Source organism: Stenella coeruleoalba (assembly GCF_951394435.1).
Source record: "Stenella coeruleoalba genome assembly, chromosome: 4".
In the NCBI taxonomy this organism is placed as follows: domain Eukaryota; kingdom Metazoa; phylum Chordata; class Mammalia; order Artiodactyla; family Delphinidae; genus Stenella; species Stenella coeruleoalba.
Window position 1 is genome coordinate 66,260,702 of NC_137149.1, and position 17,792 is coordinate 66,278,493.

General features: G+C 38.7%; 1 protein-coding gene across 3 annotated transcripts in view; it reads right to left on the reverse strand.

Moving 5' to 3' along the window:
- Positions 1-17,792, reverse strand: part of ATP8A1 (ATPase phospholipid transporting 8A1) — a 238,452-nt gene that overhangs the window by 192,310 nt on the left and 28,350 nt on the right. For all 3 annotated transcript variants that reach the window (XM_079920695.1, XM_079920696.1, XM_079920694.1), the window contains exons 2-4: positions 9,164-9,278; positions 7,572-7,671; positions 6,482-6,580 (exon numbers count right to left, since the gene is read on the reverse strand). In XM_079920695.1, the coding sequence (XP_079776821.1) occupies positions 6,482-6,580; positions 7,572-7,671; positions 9,164-9,278 (314 nt within the window). The remainder of the gene's footprint in view (positions 1-6,481; positions 6,581-7,571; positions 7,672-9,163; positions 9,279-17,792) is intronic.

Here is a 17,792-nt window from a genome sequence, read left to right on the forward strand (position 1 = left end):
AGATTTTTAAAACTTATGTTTCTCAAAGCTTCCGTCCTTTCACACCCATACCAATTATTTTTGTGTGTGTGGCATGCGGGCCTCTCACCACTGTGGCCTCTCCCGTCGCAGAGCACAGGCTCCAGATGGGCCGCTCTGCGGCATGTGGGACCCTCCTGGACCAGGGCACGAACCCGCGTCCCCTGCATCGGCAGGCGGACCCTCAACCACTGTGCCACCAGGGAAGCCCCTACCCATATCAATTTTATAAGTACGCCCAGGGTGTGGTAATGGGAATAATCAGGGTATGCAGGAATTTTAAAATTGAAAGTGCAATCCATAGCATCTTTATATGCTACTCCTGTTCTGGGAGTACAGGGGCGTGGTCCTCAGAGGGATCTTACATTATTATACAGGTACGATTAAAATTTTAATGTACTAGAAAAGATGGAGCTGAAAGGCTGATTTAGACTTTTGTTTAAATAACTTACTTAAAAAAGAAGATCGCCCATGAGAATTACCTATAATAACTACCATTTAAATAATGGTACTGAAATATTTTCAGTTTCTTATGAAATTCATTATCTAATTAGCTGAGTACATCCTCTATAATTTAATGACGCGCCGATGTCTGTCAATGACGGGAACCAAATATGTCTACCGTTTGCACAAAGCTGCTTCTCCCCACTGTTCCCCTACAGCCCCCTCTCCCACTACCACAAGTCACTGAGTCTCATTTTCCCTCCTCCCAAAGCAAAATTAAACGGTAAACGAATGAGTTAGTCTAAGTCTAGGTGGGTGAGTTTGAAAAGCTACAGAAGCCAAGATTTTATAGCAGTAAGAAAGAGAAAGGGAACGTCAGAGGAAAGGTGAGAATTTGAGTGGCCAGGGGAGGCTATCTTCTCTACGGTTCAACTAGAGGTTTTCCACGGCTTCTGTCTAATCTTACAGCATCGAGCATAACACATCAGCCTCTGCTGACGCTGAAGAAACGTGTTGAGTGCAACTGACTCTGAGCTCAAAGATTCTATCATATAAAGCCCAGGGTCAGGTTTAGCTGCGCATACCTGACCACAAGGTGGGTTGGCATGAGTGTAGTAAAATGAGTTCCTAAGTTCCCCGTTTGAGAAGAAACATGGTTTTTAGAATCACAGGCACAAATGAAAACACTTTTCCAGAGAAAAGCCTGGGCTTGTAGATGAGCACTCCAAGACACAGCAGCACTGACGAGCAGTGGCATAATAGCTGGCACTGGGAGCTCAGTTCATCCAAACAGTCACTGAACTGCACAAAATGCAAATAAGGCATTCAGAAAGCCTCTGTGGAAGGCTTGTTGAAAATGATTCCTGCCACGCCCATAGGCAGGAACACACCACAATTCTTTCTCAATAAAACACTCACTAATAAAAATGTAACAATGCAGACTTTTAATAGTCAAATTATTGCTTCCAAAAGTAAGCACACGATTTGCCAGCAAATGTTCTTAAATAAATTTTTAAAGTTCTGTTAAATTTGTAGCATCAGTGGAGAATATTTTATGATGGATAAAACTCTAAAATACTTACTCTTTCTTTGTTGTGAATAAAGATCTTAAGAAAATTAGGAAGTAACCCAAAATAAATTTTGGTCCAAAATAAACTTGGTCCAAGGCAAATTTAGATATCTGAAGGCAGTGCAAATATTTCCGAAACAACGCACATCTATGACAGACAATGGTTGGACTTCCAACTGAAGGAGACAAATAAAAGCTAATTAATGAAACCCTCCACTTAAACTGGAAATTTAATCTTAGTGAAACTTAAGGAGATCCTGAACATTTCTTTCCATCTGCAGAAAATTCTTATATAGGAGTCTCTCCTTCCTCAACCTTCCCACCACAGAATAAATTAGGTTACTTGTCAAGAAACAATTTTCTGAATATACATGAGGATCCAACCCAGATAGGTACATTCTAATCTTATCATTACATTGTATCTGAAAGAGATCCTATTTCTTCTATGCGGCGAGCCGCCTCCGACCAGCAGAATGACGAGTCGCCACACGCAAGATTCTTCTCGTATCACACTTTATTGGAGCACAGCTTGGTTAAAGAAAAGATGGAAGGAAGACCCCGCAATCCTATAGCAGTCTGCTTATATAGGGATTAAGAACATGTGTCGCTCTGTGATTGGCCTTCGCCGGTGGTGCGACTTGTGAGCCAGCATCGGATAGGTCGCTACTTTAAAACCTCATTAGTATACTTAGCGCAAGCGCAGTGGCCACAGGAAGGATGATTCAGCTTATTTCAGCTTCCTGCTGCGTGGCAGTTAGCTGACCGCGCCCTACACTTCTAAAACTAATAGTTCAGAAGAAATTAATATAGCTATTCTCTGAGTTCAAACACTTCTACTGTCCTGTAATCAGAGTTCACTTAATATCACTGAGAGCTAGTGAATTATTTAATATTATCCATAGTTGATTGACAGTGGTCCAATAAGCTCTACTGTATAAATAGTGCCATGAACTTTATGGTTCTTAAGCATGTGGTACTGACCACCCCTTCCTTCTGGAAACCCTTCCCTCCCTAGACATATCTTAAGACTTCATTACCCAGGTGTTCTACCTGCACCATGGCCCCTTCTTTAGCTCTCTGAGATGGATTTCCTCAAGGCTTACTCCCTGCCCTCTCCACTTCTTACTCTCCACTCTCTTAGTTCATTCATAACTGTAATTTCAATGATAACTATTATCTTAATATATACCAGCCAAGACTCTCATCTGAGCTCCAGACTATTATATCCAGTTGGCTCCCTGACAGCTCCCTCTGGCAGTCTCAAAGGCATCTTACACTATGTCCAAAAGGCAATCTCTGACTTTAACCCCCAAGACTAAGTACTTGTCTCAGAATGGAACCATATACCATCCACTTGCACAAACCAGCAACTTGAGAGTCGTAAGTACCTTCTTTCCCTTTCACTCCCACCCAGTGTATTTCTTCATTCAATAAATGTTAACAAAATACTGTGTCAGGCCCTGTTACTACTGCTGATACAGCAATGAACAAGAGACAAAAACTCTTCCTCTCATGGAACTTACATTCTAGTTGTTAGAGATAAAACATTAATAAAATGAGTAGGATATACAGCATTTCAGATGGTGATAAGTCTTGTCAATTTTACTCCTAAATATATATCGAATTCATTTTTCCATATTTCTTTATCTTTACAATACCACTTAGTTTAAGACATCTTTATGTTTTCATACCAACTATTACCAAAATCCTCTCTTCTTTCCTTGCAATCCATTTTCTATATTTTAGTCAAAAAAGATCTTTGAATGATGACCACACAGTTAACATTTATTCAGCACTAATTATATACTAAGCACCACTCTAAGGACTTTAGTGCATCATTTAATTCTCATAATAGCTGGTGTGGTTACCCGAGTAACGTCTGTCCCCTGTACTAGACTGCAAGCTAGATCATAACTACTTTCACTCACTGGCGTATTCCCAGGATTTGGTCTCTGAACACTGTAGACTTTAAATAAGTATTTGTTTTATAATGAATAAAGTTTATCAGTGTTTAACTGAACAAGTGTATAGCAAAGAAGGCATGTTTTTAAAGATGAATATTATCAATTTAACAAACAACCTTGACTCTTACCATAAGAATTAACATTTGACATTATGCAGCTTTTTTTAAAACTAAGAGTTCTCCAATGATTCTATATTTTCAAGTAAGTGTATATGTAATTTGTTACTTACACACAAAAATAGGAAATCATATTATGTTAAGGTGTCCAAAGCATTGAGAGTTAAAATGTAAACTCGGTAGTTGAGTCTTAGGTAATTCTTACTGTTTATTGTAAAAATTTTTTTAAAAAGGTTGTTTAACAGAACATAAAGGAAAGCTTACTAGAATGCAAGCTTTGTTTCATTCACTGATGTAAGAGTGGTAGATTCACCAATATCTAATTCTCCTCTACTGCTATGGACACTGAGATTATAGCTCCCTTTTGTCATGTCACTAGTTCTAATATTGTGCTGTAAGCAGATGTGATATGCACCATTTCTATGTACCTCCATTCTCTCCCTTCCTCTGTTCTGGTGACCACTGACATCCCACACAGCAGAGCCCTGATTCAGCTGTATCCCTGAATGACTACATGAACAATGGTGCCTCCTGCCCTCCCTTCCTCCTGGACAAAAACCTGCAGCGTCTCTGAGTACGTGAAAAATCAACTTATGTTTAAGCCCCTGACATTTGGCACTTGATTACTGCAGCAAAAGTTTAACACATCCTAAAACATACCCTAATGAATGCTGGGTACCTAAGTACTGCTTCACATATCTTTGTTCAATGAATGAAAAGTTATATGTACTAATTATAATTACTGATAAAGATACTCTCTGTCCAACTATCTAAACGATTATCTGATTGTTTTTCCTTTTCTAGGGAGTAACATTTCAAACTTTCTATCACCTTACACATTGACATAAACTTCTTATTAAACCATTCTTACAGAACATTTTTAGTCAACTTCTTAACAGTGTTTTTCTTTATTGGAAAACTACTTCACATGATATCTTATTACCCACAATACTATTACTACATCCTTCAGGAACTGCCTGATTAGCTGCTTTCCAATAGTATCCAGTTATTACATATGCCAATAAGAGTTCTGTTAAAAACAAGCAAACTTCTTGGATACTATTTTATTTACCATGTATTTTCATAGAGAGAGATACTAGAAACCACAGCTAGAGAGTTTATAGTTTTGCTAGGGAAAAGGGAAAAAAAAAGAAAGGCAGTTTCGAGCAGTGATTATAAGGCAGAGGCTCTGGAACCAAACAGCCTTATTTGAATTCTGACAGCCCCAGTTATTAGCTCTGTGACCTTGGGCAAGTTAACTTACCCCTCTATGCCTCCTCTCCCTCATCTTTAAAATGGGGATAATATCAATAATCTTTAAAGTTGTTATAAGATTTAATAAATTAAAAGGACATAGAGCAAGTACATGGAACCCAGAAGCTCTATAAATGTTATTAATATTATCATTGGTAACTCGCTACAATAATACAGAGGAAGAACACTGGATGGGATGGAATTCTGATTCCACTGATTTCTTGCACAAGTTACACAACCTCTCTAAGCCTCAGCGTTCTTACCTTTAAAATGAGGCTAAAAATCTAACTTGCCAAGTCACTGAATGAATTAAATTTTTAAAAATTTGCAAAAATGACAGCACAATGTCTAGCAAATAAGAGATGTTCAATGAAAATTAGGTTAAACAAAGAAAGAAAGGGGAATATACATAAGGCAAAGAAAGAGACAAAACTGTAGTAAAGACCAATCCTTAAGGACTGCCAAGTGCAAGTACAATTTAAAGGATGGTAACTCTGTGTGGAGTGATACAGGTGAGAAGAGAGTCCCTTAAATTTTCAGCTAGCGGTCCCCGGCAAGTATGCCATTTCCAGCTAGAGGACTATGATGTTTTACACACACACACACACACACACACACACACCCTCTGTTTGTACCCCTAGACACTTGGATGTTTTTGAGGCTGATGATCTAAATGGTCAGTTGACCCATTTCTAATATGCCTAGTGATGTTACAGCTCATGTTTCTTCATGAGATCCCAATTTGATTCTTTACAAAAATAATATCAATGTTTGTACAACTTTAAATTGGAGCTTTCTAAAGAATGTCTCAGCCTTTCCTTGTCTTACCATCTGACTTGCCTAAGGCTTGACAGATGATCATTTCAGACAGGCAATGTATTTAAAGGGCACAGAAAAAAAAATATTAGCTTCCTCAACTAAAGTTGTGGTTTCTCAACCACTGCGCCACCAGGGAACCCCGGGAGCATATTTTATGTTTAAATTTTTATTGAAGTATAGTTAGTTTACAATGTGTTAGTCTCAAGTGTACAGCAAAGTGATTCAGTTATACATATATATCTATTTTTTTTTTATTTAACATCTTTATTGGAGTATAATTGCTTTACAGTGGCGTGTTCTAACACATATATATGGAATCTAAGAAAAAAAAAAAGGTCATGAAGAACCTAGGGGTAAGACGGGAATAAAGACACAGACCTACTAGAGGAGGGACTTGAGGATACGGGGGGGGGGGGGGGGGGGAAGGGTAAGCTGTGACAAAGTGAGAGAGTGGCATGGACATATATACACTACCAAACGTAGAATAGATAGCTAGTGGGAAGCAGCCACATAGCACAGGGAAATCAGCTAGGTGGTTTGTGACCACCTAGAGGGGTGGGATAGGGAGGGTGGGAGGGAAGAGATATGCGAACATATGTATATGTATAACTGATTCACTTTGTTATGAAGCAGAAACTAACACGCCATTGGGAGCATATTTTAAATACTTTTAAGTTGAATGGGGATTTTAAACAGTCTGTGTCCAGAATTAAACAACTTAGGAAGAAACTAATTTTTTAAAATATGTATATAAAAATAACAGAGTTACATTTATTTATGAAAAAACAAATACTTACAATATCTTCTATTATCTCTTTGACAGCTGCCACAGCTAAAATAAATAAGAGAGGAACCAGTGTTGTGTAGCGACCTGTTGGTGATACATCAGGTATTTGCTATCGGAAGAGAAAAAAAGGATGAGAAATTCAGTAAGAACTAGAAGGTTTATAATAGATTTAAAAACAACAAAGGCTTGGAGCTTCTTAAAATATGCTTCATTGATTTTACCATCTTGGTAGACTAAACACTACATGAGGTAATTTGCTTGTACCTAGTATGTAGCTGGGAGAGAGGGTTAATTAGCTTCACAGCAAGCAGTTGTGTGTAGGACTAACACCTACAAAGGGGGATTGGTTAACTAAATTACAGCATGTCCATACACTAAAATTTCACACAACCATTAAGGACGTTATTTTAGAAACACAATGAATCACACGGGAAAATATCCACACATTATTATATGGATAAAGCAGATGATAAGACATATATACTCTAAGATCCCCTTTTTGTAAAGTAAGTCAATTAACAATGCTTGGGATGAAAAAAAAAAAAAAAGACCAGAAGGATAAACACCCAAATTTTAAGACAGTAATTTCCTCTTGGTGGTGGTAGAATAGTAAGAGTTATAAAATTTTTTCTTTGTTGTGTTTTCTTATTCTTTTTGCATGAACATAGACTACTTTTTAATAAAATGAAACTTTTTTCCTAATTACAAATAACCCAAATACAAAATGAAAGAATTTTTAAATGGTAACTTACATTCTAAGGTTCAGAATTGACAAGGTTACTGTTACTAAAATCACTTACTAGTTTAAGAAAAAGTCCCATCCCCCTTTACCACCCAAAATGAATAGTCCCCGCCACATTAAATTTACAGAATGTTTAAAAGAAGTTGATAAAAATGAATCAAAAAAAAATGAATCAAAAGGCTTGATAAGGTAGCAGCAGTATTCTAACTCGGCTTGCAGCAGGAGCTGGAAATGCCCACCAAACCAGCTTATCTCTGTGCTTAGATAAGCTTCAGAAGATTGGTCATGGGCTTAAGAAAAACATTTATTAATATCTGAACACATGATTTTGAGCTAAGGTTTTACAACATGACTTTACCTGAAGCAGTGCAATAAAGAGAAAAAATGAATTAGCGGCTCTTCTGAACTGAGAGTAGAGAAATCTTGGAAGGAATGTGATTACGTTATATTTTGCAGTGCTAGAAAACAAAAATGAAAAGCAGCATAAAAGTCAATTACTCCACAATTAGCACCCATGTTTACAAAATTCTATCATCACCATATAAAAAATTAAATGAACAAATGTCCTCTGTTTTAAATTGGGTGAATACTGCAAATGGTCATTAATCTCAAAGAAAAGGAGTGAAAGGAACTGTCTAAATAGTAAGAGTTTAATTTTCTGCACAATATCTTTTGTTATCTTTGGCCGATCATCCTGTTATCATTACTAGCAACGGCTTACAAAGAAGAACACCTTTAGTTAAGATAGTGTATAATATGTTAATAGAAAATAAAATCTTGCAAAAAGAAAAATCAGCAATTTGAGCAAGACCAGAAACATCAAATAGAGGGACTTCCCTGGATAACGTCAGAGAAATGGGGAGTTTTGGGGGGTTCTGTCTGAATTTTCTTCATGGCTCCTCTAGAAACTTGGCTAGGACTCCACACCAAACATCAGATATGTCCACAATCAGGAAGATATCACCATTTAGGTCTCAGAAATATCCAACCTTCCTCTTGTTAATTAAATAGAAAGGAGATTAAAGGGACACATGCCACACTCCTTAAGCTCAGAAAAGTTACTGTATAATTTGAAGGTGTAAATATTAATTTTAAACGGTCATTTCACAAATCTAGGAGTTTTGTCACCAGAAAACTACTGGGCTGACGTGTGGCGGGAAGGGGCTGGTGTTCACTTGGTTCCGGAGGCCACTTAGTGAATAGTGCTTATAACAGCAATAGTTTTACATTATTGTTGGAATGAAAATAGAACAGTGAAGTAATTCTCACACCTTCCATTCCTCGACACCATACGAAATTTTGCAAGTATCGAAAGCCAATATTTAAAGACTATTTAACAAAAAGGAGTTCTAAGTGAAGAACTGCAAAGACTTCTTTTAAAAGGTGAAAACTTGTTAATCAAAAACAACGGTTCATGCATCTATTAACAGGTTTAAGACAAAGGCACATACCCATGAACAGTTTTCATTATTCAGATACTGAAACTAGAATTGGTAGCATACATATGGCTGCTTAGCCCTTCTCCTTCCTGCTTCTAGATTCTTTTGTTTTTGTTTTTTTGCGGTACGCGGGCCTCTCACTGTTGTGGCCTCTCCCGTTGCGGAGCACAGGCTCTGGACGCGCAGGCTCAGTGGCCATGGCTCACGGGCCCAGCCGCTCCGTGGTATGTGGGATCTTCCCGGACCGGGGCACAAACCCATGTCCCCTGCATCAGCAGGCAGACCCTCAACCAGTGCGCCACCAGGGAAGCCCTCTAGATTCTTATTAACATCTCCTTCTTGGCTAGAAGATGGAGAAACGGCTGATACACACTGCCTCCAGTAAGCTCTTAAATATTAAACTGATTTCACTGAAAACTCCTTGCAAGCATTTTCATTTTGGTCCGGCAGGGGAGATGTCCTCCCAAGTTCTGCTGTAATAGCTAGTCCCAAGCATTCTTTGGTTTCTTACCTGACATGGTTATTGCAGAATTTTGTCAGCTGGGGCTGGTTGATGAATATAGTCCTTACTTCCTCCTGGTCAGCCAGTGAAGTCTTCTCCGAAACATCATCAGTCTTCTCATAACCTTAAAGAGAGAGAGTCTTATTTGATAAGAAATGTTTCATTTTATTATCCAGACCAAAAACACATTTCATAACTATCCTAGAGCCTAAAATCTGTTAAAAGCTATCTACTTCCCTGTTATTGGTGTTGCTTCTATTCTAATAAAAGGAAAAATCCCCACATTTAACGTTTCTACTAAATTTGAAAGGCAGCACTTAACAGTCATGTGAAAGCTGACCCATTTCAAAAAGAGTAACATCAATTTTTAATTTGTACCCATCTTTTCCCCAGAAATGTTCAACTTATTTCCTTTCATTACACAAAGATATGTCCAAAAGTAACACAAAATTGTAAAATGGTTTACACTTTTAGATAAGACTAACAAGACAGAGGTAATGACAATACATTCTGAAATTTTAAGCATACACATTTAATGCTTTTCTGGTTTTGCTCTTTCTTTGTGAATAAAAACAGAGAAAAAGATCAACATTAAGGTTTAAATAGGCAACCACCACAATGATCTAACTCACTATGATCATCTTAATCTTTCCAGTAATTAGAATTTATGTTTATGAATGATCTTAAGTTTCTTAAGATCAAGTCACCTCACCATCACTGAAACAACGTAAACAGATACGGGCAATTTCTGCTGGGTAACACCTTGCTGCAATGTTGACAACACTTTAAAAAATACATGCAGCTTCTAGAAGAACAGAAAAAATTTTAAACTGCTTATTTTACTTTCCAGTGAGAATTAAATGAGACTGAATTAAATCAGTCCCTTACCCCTTTCCTCGAGTCACCAACAGTACTTTATCTCAAATACCCACTTTTCTTCTCTGTTCTGCCTAGTCAGTGCCAACTCCTCCCAAAAGACCTGCCGACAGCGGTCTCTTCTGAAGTATTCTCTGGTGCTAAAGTCAGTGCATCTTCACTATGTTCCCACAGGCCTCTGTACCTCCCCTGTCCCTTGAGTCTGTCCCCTACCAGAATGGAATTCCCTGGGGCCATAGCTGGGGTGCTACTTATCTTCCAATACCAGTACTAACAAACAGCAGGTACTCAATAAATGTTTGCCAAATAAATAAAAACTAAATGACAAAGGACTTGTTAAGTGCCCATTTCTTTGAGAGCAAGCAAGTGATTCTCCACCCACTGATAAAGAAACTGATGACAGCCATGTGCTGGTAACAAACTGTACAATAAAAGCTTGCCTGTGGGGTTCCATTACCCTATGAAACCAGAAAATCATAGGAGCTTCCTACAAAGGTGGGGAACATGAGCATAGGGACCCGGAAGGTGAGAAACAGTGTAACCGTGTGCAGGGCAGTGCAAACAGGACAAGACTGCTGAAGAATACACAAAAGGCAAGGTAAAGACAGGTGAGATACCGTGCTGAAAAAGCACACAGGCCAGGTTTAAAAGGACATCTCACGCTTGTGAAGAAGTCTGGGTCACATCCTCTCGTTGGTAGTGAGCCAACGAAAGCTTGCCAAGGAGAGAGGCACAGGGTGAGAGCGACACTTTATACTCATCACGTTGGAGGTCACAGGGATCCAAACTAGGTACTGTCACACTCATTTTGCAGTCTTAGACACATCAGCAGCTTTGCCCATGGTCACATGGTTAATAATTATCTGTCACTCCACCATGTTTTAGACGCAACACAAACTTTCCTCCCTACTGTATACAATCAAAATTCCATATAGGGATTGCTAAAGACTGAATGTTTATGTCTCCTCCAAAATCCATGTGTTGAAATCCTAACCCTGGATGTGATGGTATTAGGAGGAGAAATTTTTTCGAGGTGATTAGGTCATGATGGTGGAATCCTCATAAGAGGGATTAGTGCCCCTTTTAAAAGAGGTCCTAGAGAGATCCCTCCCCACCCCCACCATGTGAGGACACAGCAAGAAGACGGTCTTCTATGAACCAGAAGGCAGGCCCTCACCAGACACCTAATCTGCCAGGGCCTTGATCTTGGACTTCCCAGGCTCCAGAATTGTGAGAAGTAAATTTGTTATTCATAAACCGGCCAGTCTATAGTATTTTATTAAAGCAGCCTGAACAGACTAAGTCATGGATTATCAGAGGCACAGCAATATTAAAATTCTTAGAAATCTTTTATTAGATTTTCCTTGATGACAGCACAAAGACCGTAGTGTACTGTTTACAGTACCTTAACTGGACAAAGTGCCTCAAGAAAACCAGCTCTCCACTCGGCTTTGAACTGATATCCTCAAGTTGTACTTACTTTACGTAACGTTCTCAGTTGAGGTGTTAGGTATCACTCCTTACCTGACACATCCATTTATACTGGGGTTTCAAATGCTGCCAGGTAAACTTGGACATCACCTCTCCCCATCACGTATGAATCTGTATTCAAAAATTTCTTGGGGCAAAGGACCCTCCTAGGAAAAAGGGATTGGAATCACCTCTTTCCTTAAATTTTGGTCTCATACTTCTGGGTTACAGGTGAACACATCCCCTATAACCGATCAATATGCACCAGACAACTCTGTTTTTATGTTTTTTTTCTTTTAAAAATGTTCTCTGCAGGATATTGGTTCAAGGTGGCGGAGTAGAAGGACGTGCTCTCGCTCCCCCTTGCAAGAGCACCAGAATCACAACTAACTGCTGAACAATGATTGACAAGAAGATGCTGGAACTCACCAAAAAAGATACCCCACATGCAAAGACAAAGGAGAAGCCACAATGAGATGGGAGGAGGGGCGCAATCACAATAAAATCAAATCGCATAACTGCTGGGTGGGTGACTCACAAACTGGAGAACACTTAATACCACACAAGTCCACCCACTGGAGTGAAGGTTCTGAGCCCCACGTCAGGCTTCCCAACCTGGGGTTCCGGCAATGGGAAGAGGAATTCCTAGAGAATCAGACTTTGAAGGCTAGCGGGATTTGATTACAAGACTTCGACAGGACTGGGGGAAACAGAGACTCCACTCTGGGAGGGCACATACAAAGTAGTGTGTGCACGGGGACCCAGGGTAAGGAGCAGCGACCCCACAGGAGACTGATCCAGACCTACCTGCTAGTGTTGGAGGGTCTCCTGCAGAGGTGGGGGGTGGCTGTGTCTCACCTTGGGACAAGAACACTGGCAGCAGAAGTTCTGGGAAGTACTCCTTGGCGTGAGCCCTCCCAGAGTCCGCCATGAGCCCCACCAAAGGGCCCAGGTAGGCTACAGTGTTGGGTCACCTCAGGCCAAATAACCAACAGGGAGGGAACCCAGCCCCATCCATCAGCAGACAAGCGGATTAAAGTTCTACTGAACTCTGCCGACCAGAGCAACAGCCAGCTCTACCCACCACCAGTCCCTCCCATCAGGAAACTTGCACGAGCCTCTTAGATAGCCTCATCCACCAGAGGGCAGACAGCAGAAGCAAGGAGAACTACAATCCTGCAGCCTGTGGAGCAAAAACCACATTCACAGAAAGATAGACAAGATGAAAAGACAGAGGGCTATGTACCAGATGAAGGAACAAGATAAAACCCCAGAAAAACAACTAAATGAAGTGGAGATAGGCAACCTTCCAGAAAAGGAAATCAGAATAACAATAGTGAGGATTATCCAGGACCTCAGAAAAAGCATGGAGGCAAAGATGGAGAAGATGCAAGAAAAGTTTATAAAGACCTAGAAAAATTAAAGAACAAACAAACAGAGATGAACAATACAATAGCTGAAATGAAAAATACACTACAAGGAATCAATAGCAGAATAACTGAGGCATAAGTGACCTGGAAGACAGAATGGTGGAGTTCACTGTTGTGGAACAGAATAAAGAAAAAGAATGAAAAGAAATGAAGACAGACTAAGAGACCTCTGGGACAACATTAAACGCAACAACATTCGCATTATAGGGGTCCCAGAAGGAGAAGAGAGAGAGAAAGGACCAGAGAAAATATTTCAAGAGATTATAGTCGAAAACTTCCCTAACATGGAAAAGGAAATAGCTACCCAAGTCCAGGAAGCGCAGAGAGTCCCATATAGGATAAACCCAAGGAGAAACATGCTGAGACACATAGTAATCAAATTGGCAAAAAATAAAGACAAAGAAAAATTATTGAAAGCAACAAGGGAAAAAAGACAAATAACATACAAAGGAACTCCCATAAGGTTAACAGCTGATTTCTCAGCAGAAATTCTACAAGCCAGAAAGGAGTGGCATGACATATTTAAAGTGATGAAAGGGAAGAACCTACAACCGAGATTACTCTACCCGGCAAGGATCTCATTCAGATTCGAAGGAGAAATGAAAAGGTTTACAGACAAGCAAAAGCTAAGAGAATTCAGCACCACCAAACCAGCTCTACAACAAATGCTAAAGGAACTTCTCTAAGTGGGACACACAAGAGAAGTAAAGGACCTACAAAAACAAACCTAAAACAATCAAGAAAATAGTAATAGGAACATACATATCGATAATTACCTTAGACGTGAATGGACTAAATGCTCCAACCAAAAGACACAGGCTCGCTGAATGGATAAAAACAAGACCCATATATATGCTGTCTACAAGAGACCCACTTCAGACCTAGGGACACATACAGACTGAAAGTGAGGGTATGGAAAAAGATATTCCATGCAAATGGAAATCAAAAGAAAGCCGGAGTAGCAATACTCATATCAGATAAAATAGACTTTAAAATAAAGAATGTTACAAGAGACAAGGAAGGACACTACATAATGATCAAGGGATCAATCCAAGAAGAAGATATAACAATTATAAATATATGTGCACCCAACATAGGAGCACCTCAATACAAAAGGCAACTGCTAACAGCTATAAAAGAGGAAACTGACAGGAACACAATAATAGTGGGGGACTTTAACACCTCACTTACACCAATGGACAGATCATCCAAAACGAAAATACATAAGGAAACAGAGGCTTTAAACGAAACAATAGACCAGATAGATTTAATTGATATTTATAGGACATTCCATCCAAAAACAGCAGATTACACTTTCTTCTCAAGTGTGCATGGAACATTCTCCAGGATTGATCACACCTTGGGTTACAAATCAAGCCTCAGCAAATTTAAATCATATCAAGCATCTTTTCTGACCACAACGCTATGAGATTAGAAAACAGTTACAGGGAAAAAAATGTAAAAACACAAACACATGGAGGCTAAAGAATACATTACTAAATAACCAAGAGATCACTGAAGAAATCAAAGAGGAAATCAAAAAATACCTAGAGACAAATGATAATGAAAACATGATGATGCAAAACCTAAGGGATGCAGCAAAAGCAGTTCTAAGGGGGAAGTTCATAGCAATACAATCCTACCTCAAGAAACAACATCTCAAATAAACAACCTAATCTTACACCTAAAAGAACTAGAGAAAGAAGAGCAAACAAAACCCAAAGTTAGTAGAAGAAAAGAAATCGTAAGGATCAGAGCAGAAATAAGTGAAACAGAAACAAAGAAAACAATAGCAAAGATCAATAAAACTAAAAGATGGTTCTTTGAGAAGATAAACAAAATTGATAAACCATTAATGAGACTCATCAGGAAAAAGAGAGGACTCAAATCATTAAAATTAGAAATGAAAAGGGGAAGTTACAACAGACACCGCAGCAATACAAAGCATCCTAAGAAACTACTACAAGCAACTCTATGGCAATAAAATGGACAACCAGGAAAAAATGGACGAATTCTTAGAAAGGTATAACCTTCCAAGACTGAACCAGGAAGAAACAGAAAATATGAACAGACCAATCACAAGTAATGAAATTGAAATTGGGATTAAAAATCTTCCAACAAACAAAAGTCCAGCACCAGATGGCTTCACAGGTGAATTCTATCAAACATTTAGAGAAGAGCAAAAACCCATCCTTCTCAAATTCTTCCAAAAATTGCAGAGGAAGGAACACTCCCAAACTCATTCTATGAGGCCACCATCACCCTGATACCAAAACCAGACAAAGATACGACAAAAAAAAGAAAATTACAGACCAATATCACTCATGAATATAGATGCAAAAATCCTCAACAAAATACTACTAAACAGAATCCAACAACACATTAAAAGGATCATACACCATGATCGAGTGGGATTTATCCCAGGAATGCAAGGATTCTTCAATATATGCAAATCAATCAATGTGATTCACCATATTAAAAAACTGAAGAAGAAAAACCATATGATCATCTCAATAGATGCAGAAAAAGCTTTTGACAAAATTCAACACCCATTTATGATAAAAACTCTCCAGAAAGTGGGCATAGAGGGAACCTACCTCAAAATAATAAAGGCCATATATGACAAACCCACAGCAAACATCATTCTCAATGGTGAAAAACTGAAAGCATTTCCTCTAAGATTAGAAACAAGACAAGGATGTCCATTCTCACCACTATTATTCAACACAGTTTTGGAATCCCAGTCATGGCAATCAGAGAACAAAACGAAATAAAAGGAATACAAATTGGAAAAGAAGAAGTAAAACTGTCACTGTTAGCAGATGATGTGATACTACACCTACGGAATCCTAAAGATGCCACCAGAAAACTACTAGAGCTAATCAATGAATTTGGTAAAGTTGCAGTATACAAAATTAATGCAGAGAAATCTCTTTCATTCCTATATACTAATGATGAAAAATCTGAAAGTGAAATTAAGGAAACACTCCCATTTACCATTGCAACAAAAAGAATAAAATACCTAGGAATAAACCTACCTAGGGAGACAAAAGACCTGTATGCCAAAAACTATACGACACTGATGAAAGAAATTAAAGATGATACAAATAGATGGAGAGATGTACCATGTTCTTGGATTGGAAGAATCAAGATTGTGAAAATGACTATACTACCCAAGGCAATCTACAGATTCAATGCAATCCCTAACAAATTACCAATGGTATTTTTTACAGATCTACAACCAAAAATCTTGACATTTGTATGGAGATACAAAAGGCTCCGAAGATCCAAAGCAGTCTTGAGGGAAAAAAACGGAGCTGGAGGAATCAGACTCCCTGACTTCAGACTATACTACAGAGCTACAGTAATCGAGACAATATGGTACTGGCACAAAAACAGAAATATAGATCAATGGAACAGGATAGAAAGCCCAGAAATAAACCCACGCACCTAGGGTCAACTCATCTATGACAAAGGAGGCAAGGATATACAATGGAGAAAAGACAGTCTATTCAGTAAGTGGTGCTGGGAGAACTGGACAGCTACATGTAGAAGAATGAAATTAGAACATTCCTTAACACCATACACAAAAATAAACTCAAAATGGATTAGAGACCTAAATATAAGACTGGACACTATAAAGCTCTTAGAGGAAAACATAGGAAGAACACTGTTTGACATAAATCACAGCAAGATATTTTTTGACCCACCTCCTAGAGTAATGGAAATGAAAACAAAAATAAGCAAATGGGACCTAATGAAACTTAAAAGCTTTTAGAAAGCAAAGAAAACTACAACAAGAGGAACAGACAACCCTCAGGATTGGAGAAAATATTTGCAAACGAATCAACGGACAAAGGATTAATCTCCAAAATATATAAACAGCTCATGCAGCTCAATATTAAAAAAACAAACAACCCAATTCAAAAATGGGCAGAAGACCTAAATAGACATTTCTCCAAAGAAGATATACAGATGGCCAAGAAGCACATGAAATCTGCTCAACATCACTAATTATTAGAGAAATGCAAATCAAAACTATCACCTCACACCAGTTAGAATGGACATCATCAGAAAATCTACAAATAACAAATGCTGGAGAGGGTGTGGAGAAAAGGGAACCCTCTTGCACTGTTGGTGGGAATGTAAATTGATACAGCCACTATGAAGATCAGTATGGAGGTTCCTTAAAAAACTAACAATAGAATTACCATATGACCCAGCAATCCCACTACCGGGCATATACCCAGAGAAAACCAGAATTCAAAAAGACATATGCACCCCAATGTTCATTGCAGCACTATTTACAATAGCCAGGTCATGGAAGCAACCCAAATGCCCATTGACAGATGAATGGAATAAGAAGATGTGGTACATATATACAATGGAATATTACTCAGCCATAAAAAGGAACGAAATTGGGTCATTTGTAGAGACGTGGATGTATCTAGAGACTGTCATACAGAGAGAAGTAAGTCAGAAAGAGAAAAACAAATATTGTATATTAACGCATATATGTGGAACCTAGAAAAATGGTACGGCTGAACTGGTTTGCAGTGCAGATTTTGAGACACAGATGTAGAGAACAAATGTATGGACACCAAGGGGGGAAAGTGGCAGGGGGAGGGGTGGTGGTGTGATGAACTGGGAGATTGGGATTGACATATATACACCAATATGTATAAAATGGATAACTAATAAGAACCTGCTGTATAAAAAAATAAAATTCAAAAATAAATAAATAAAATCCCCCCCCCCCAAAAAAATGTTCTCTGCAAACTGCCCCCTTCGACAGTTATGATGACCAGATGAAGACCTCTGTGTTCACACCTGGGCAATGCCTTCAGTGAGAGATTGATGTA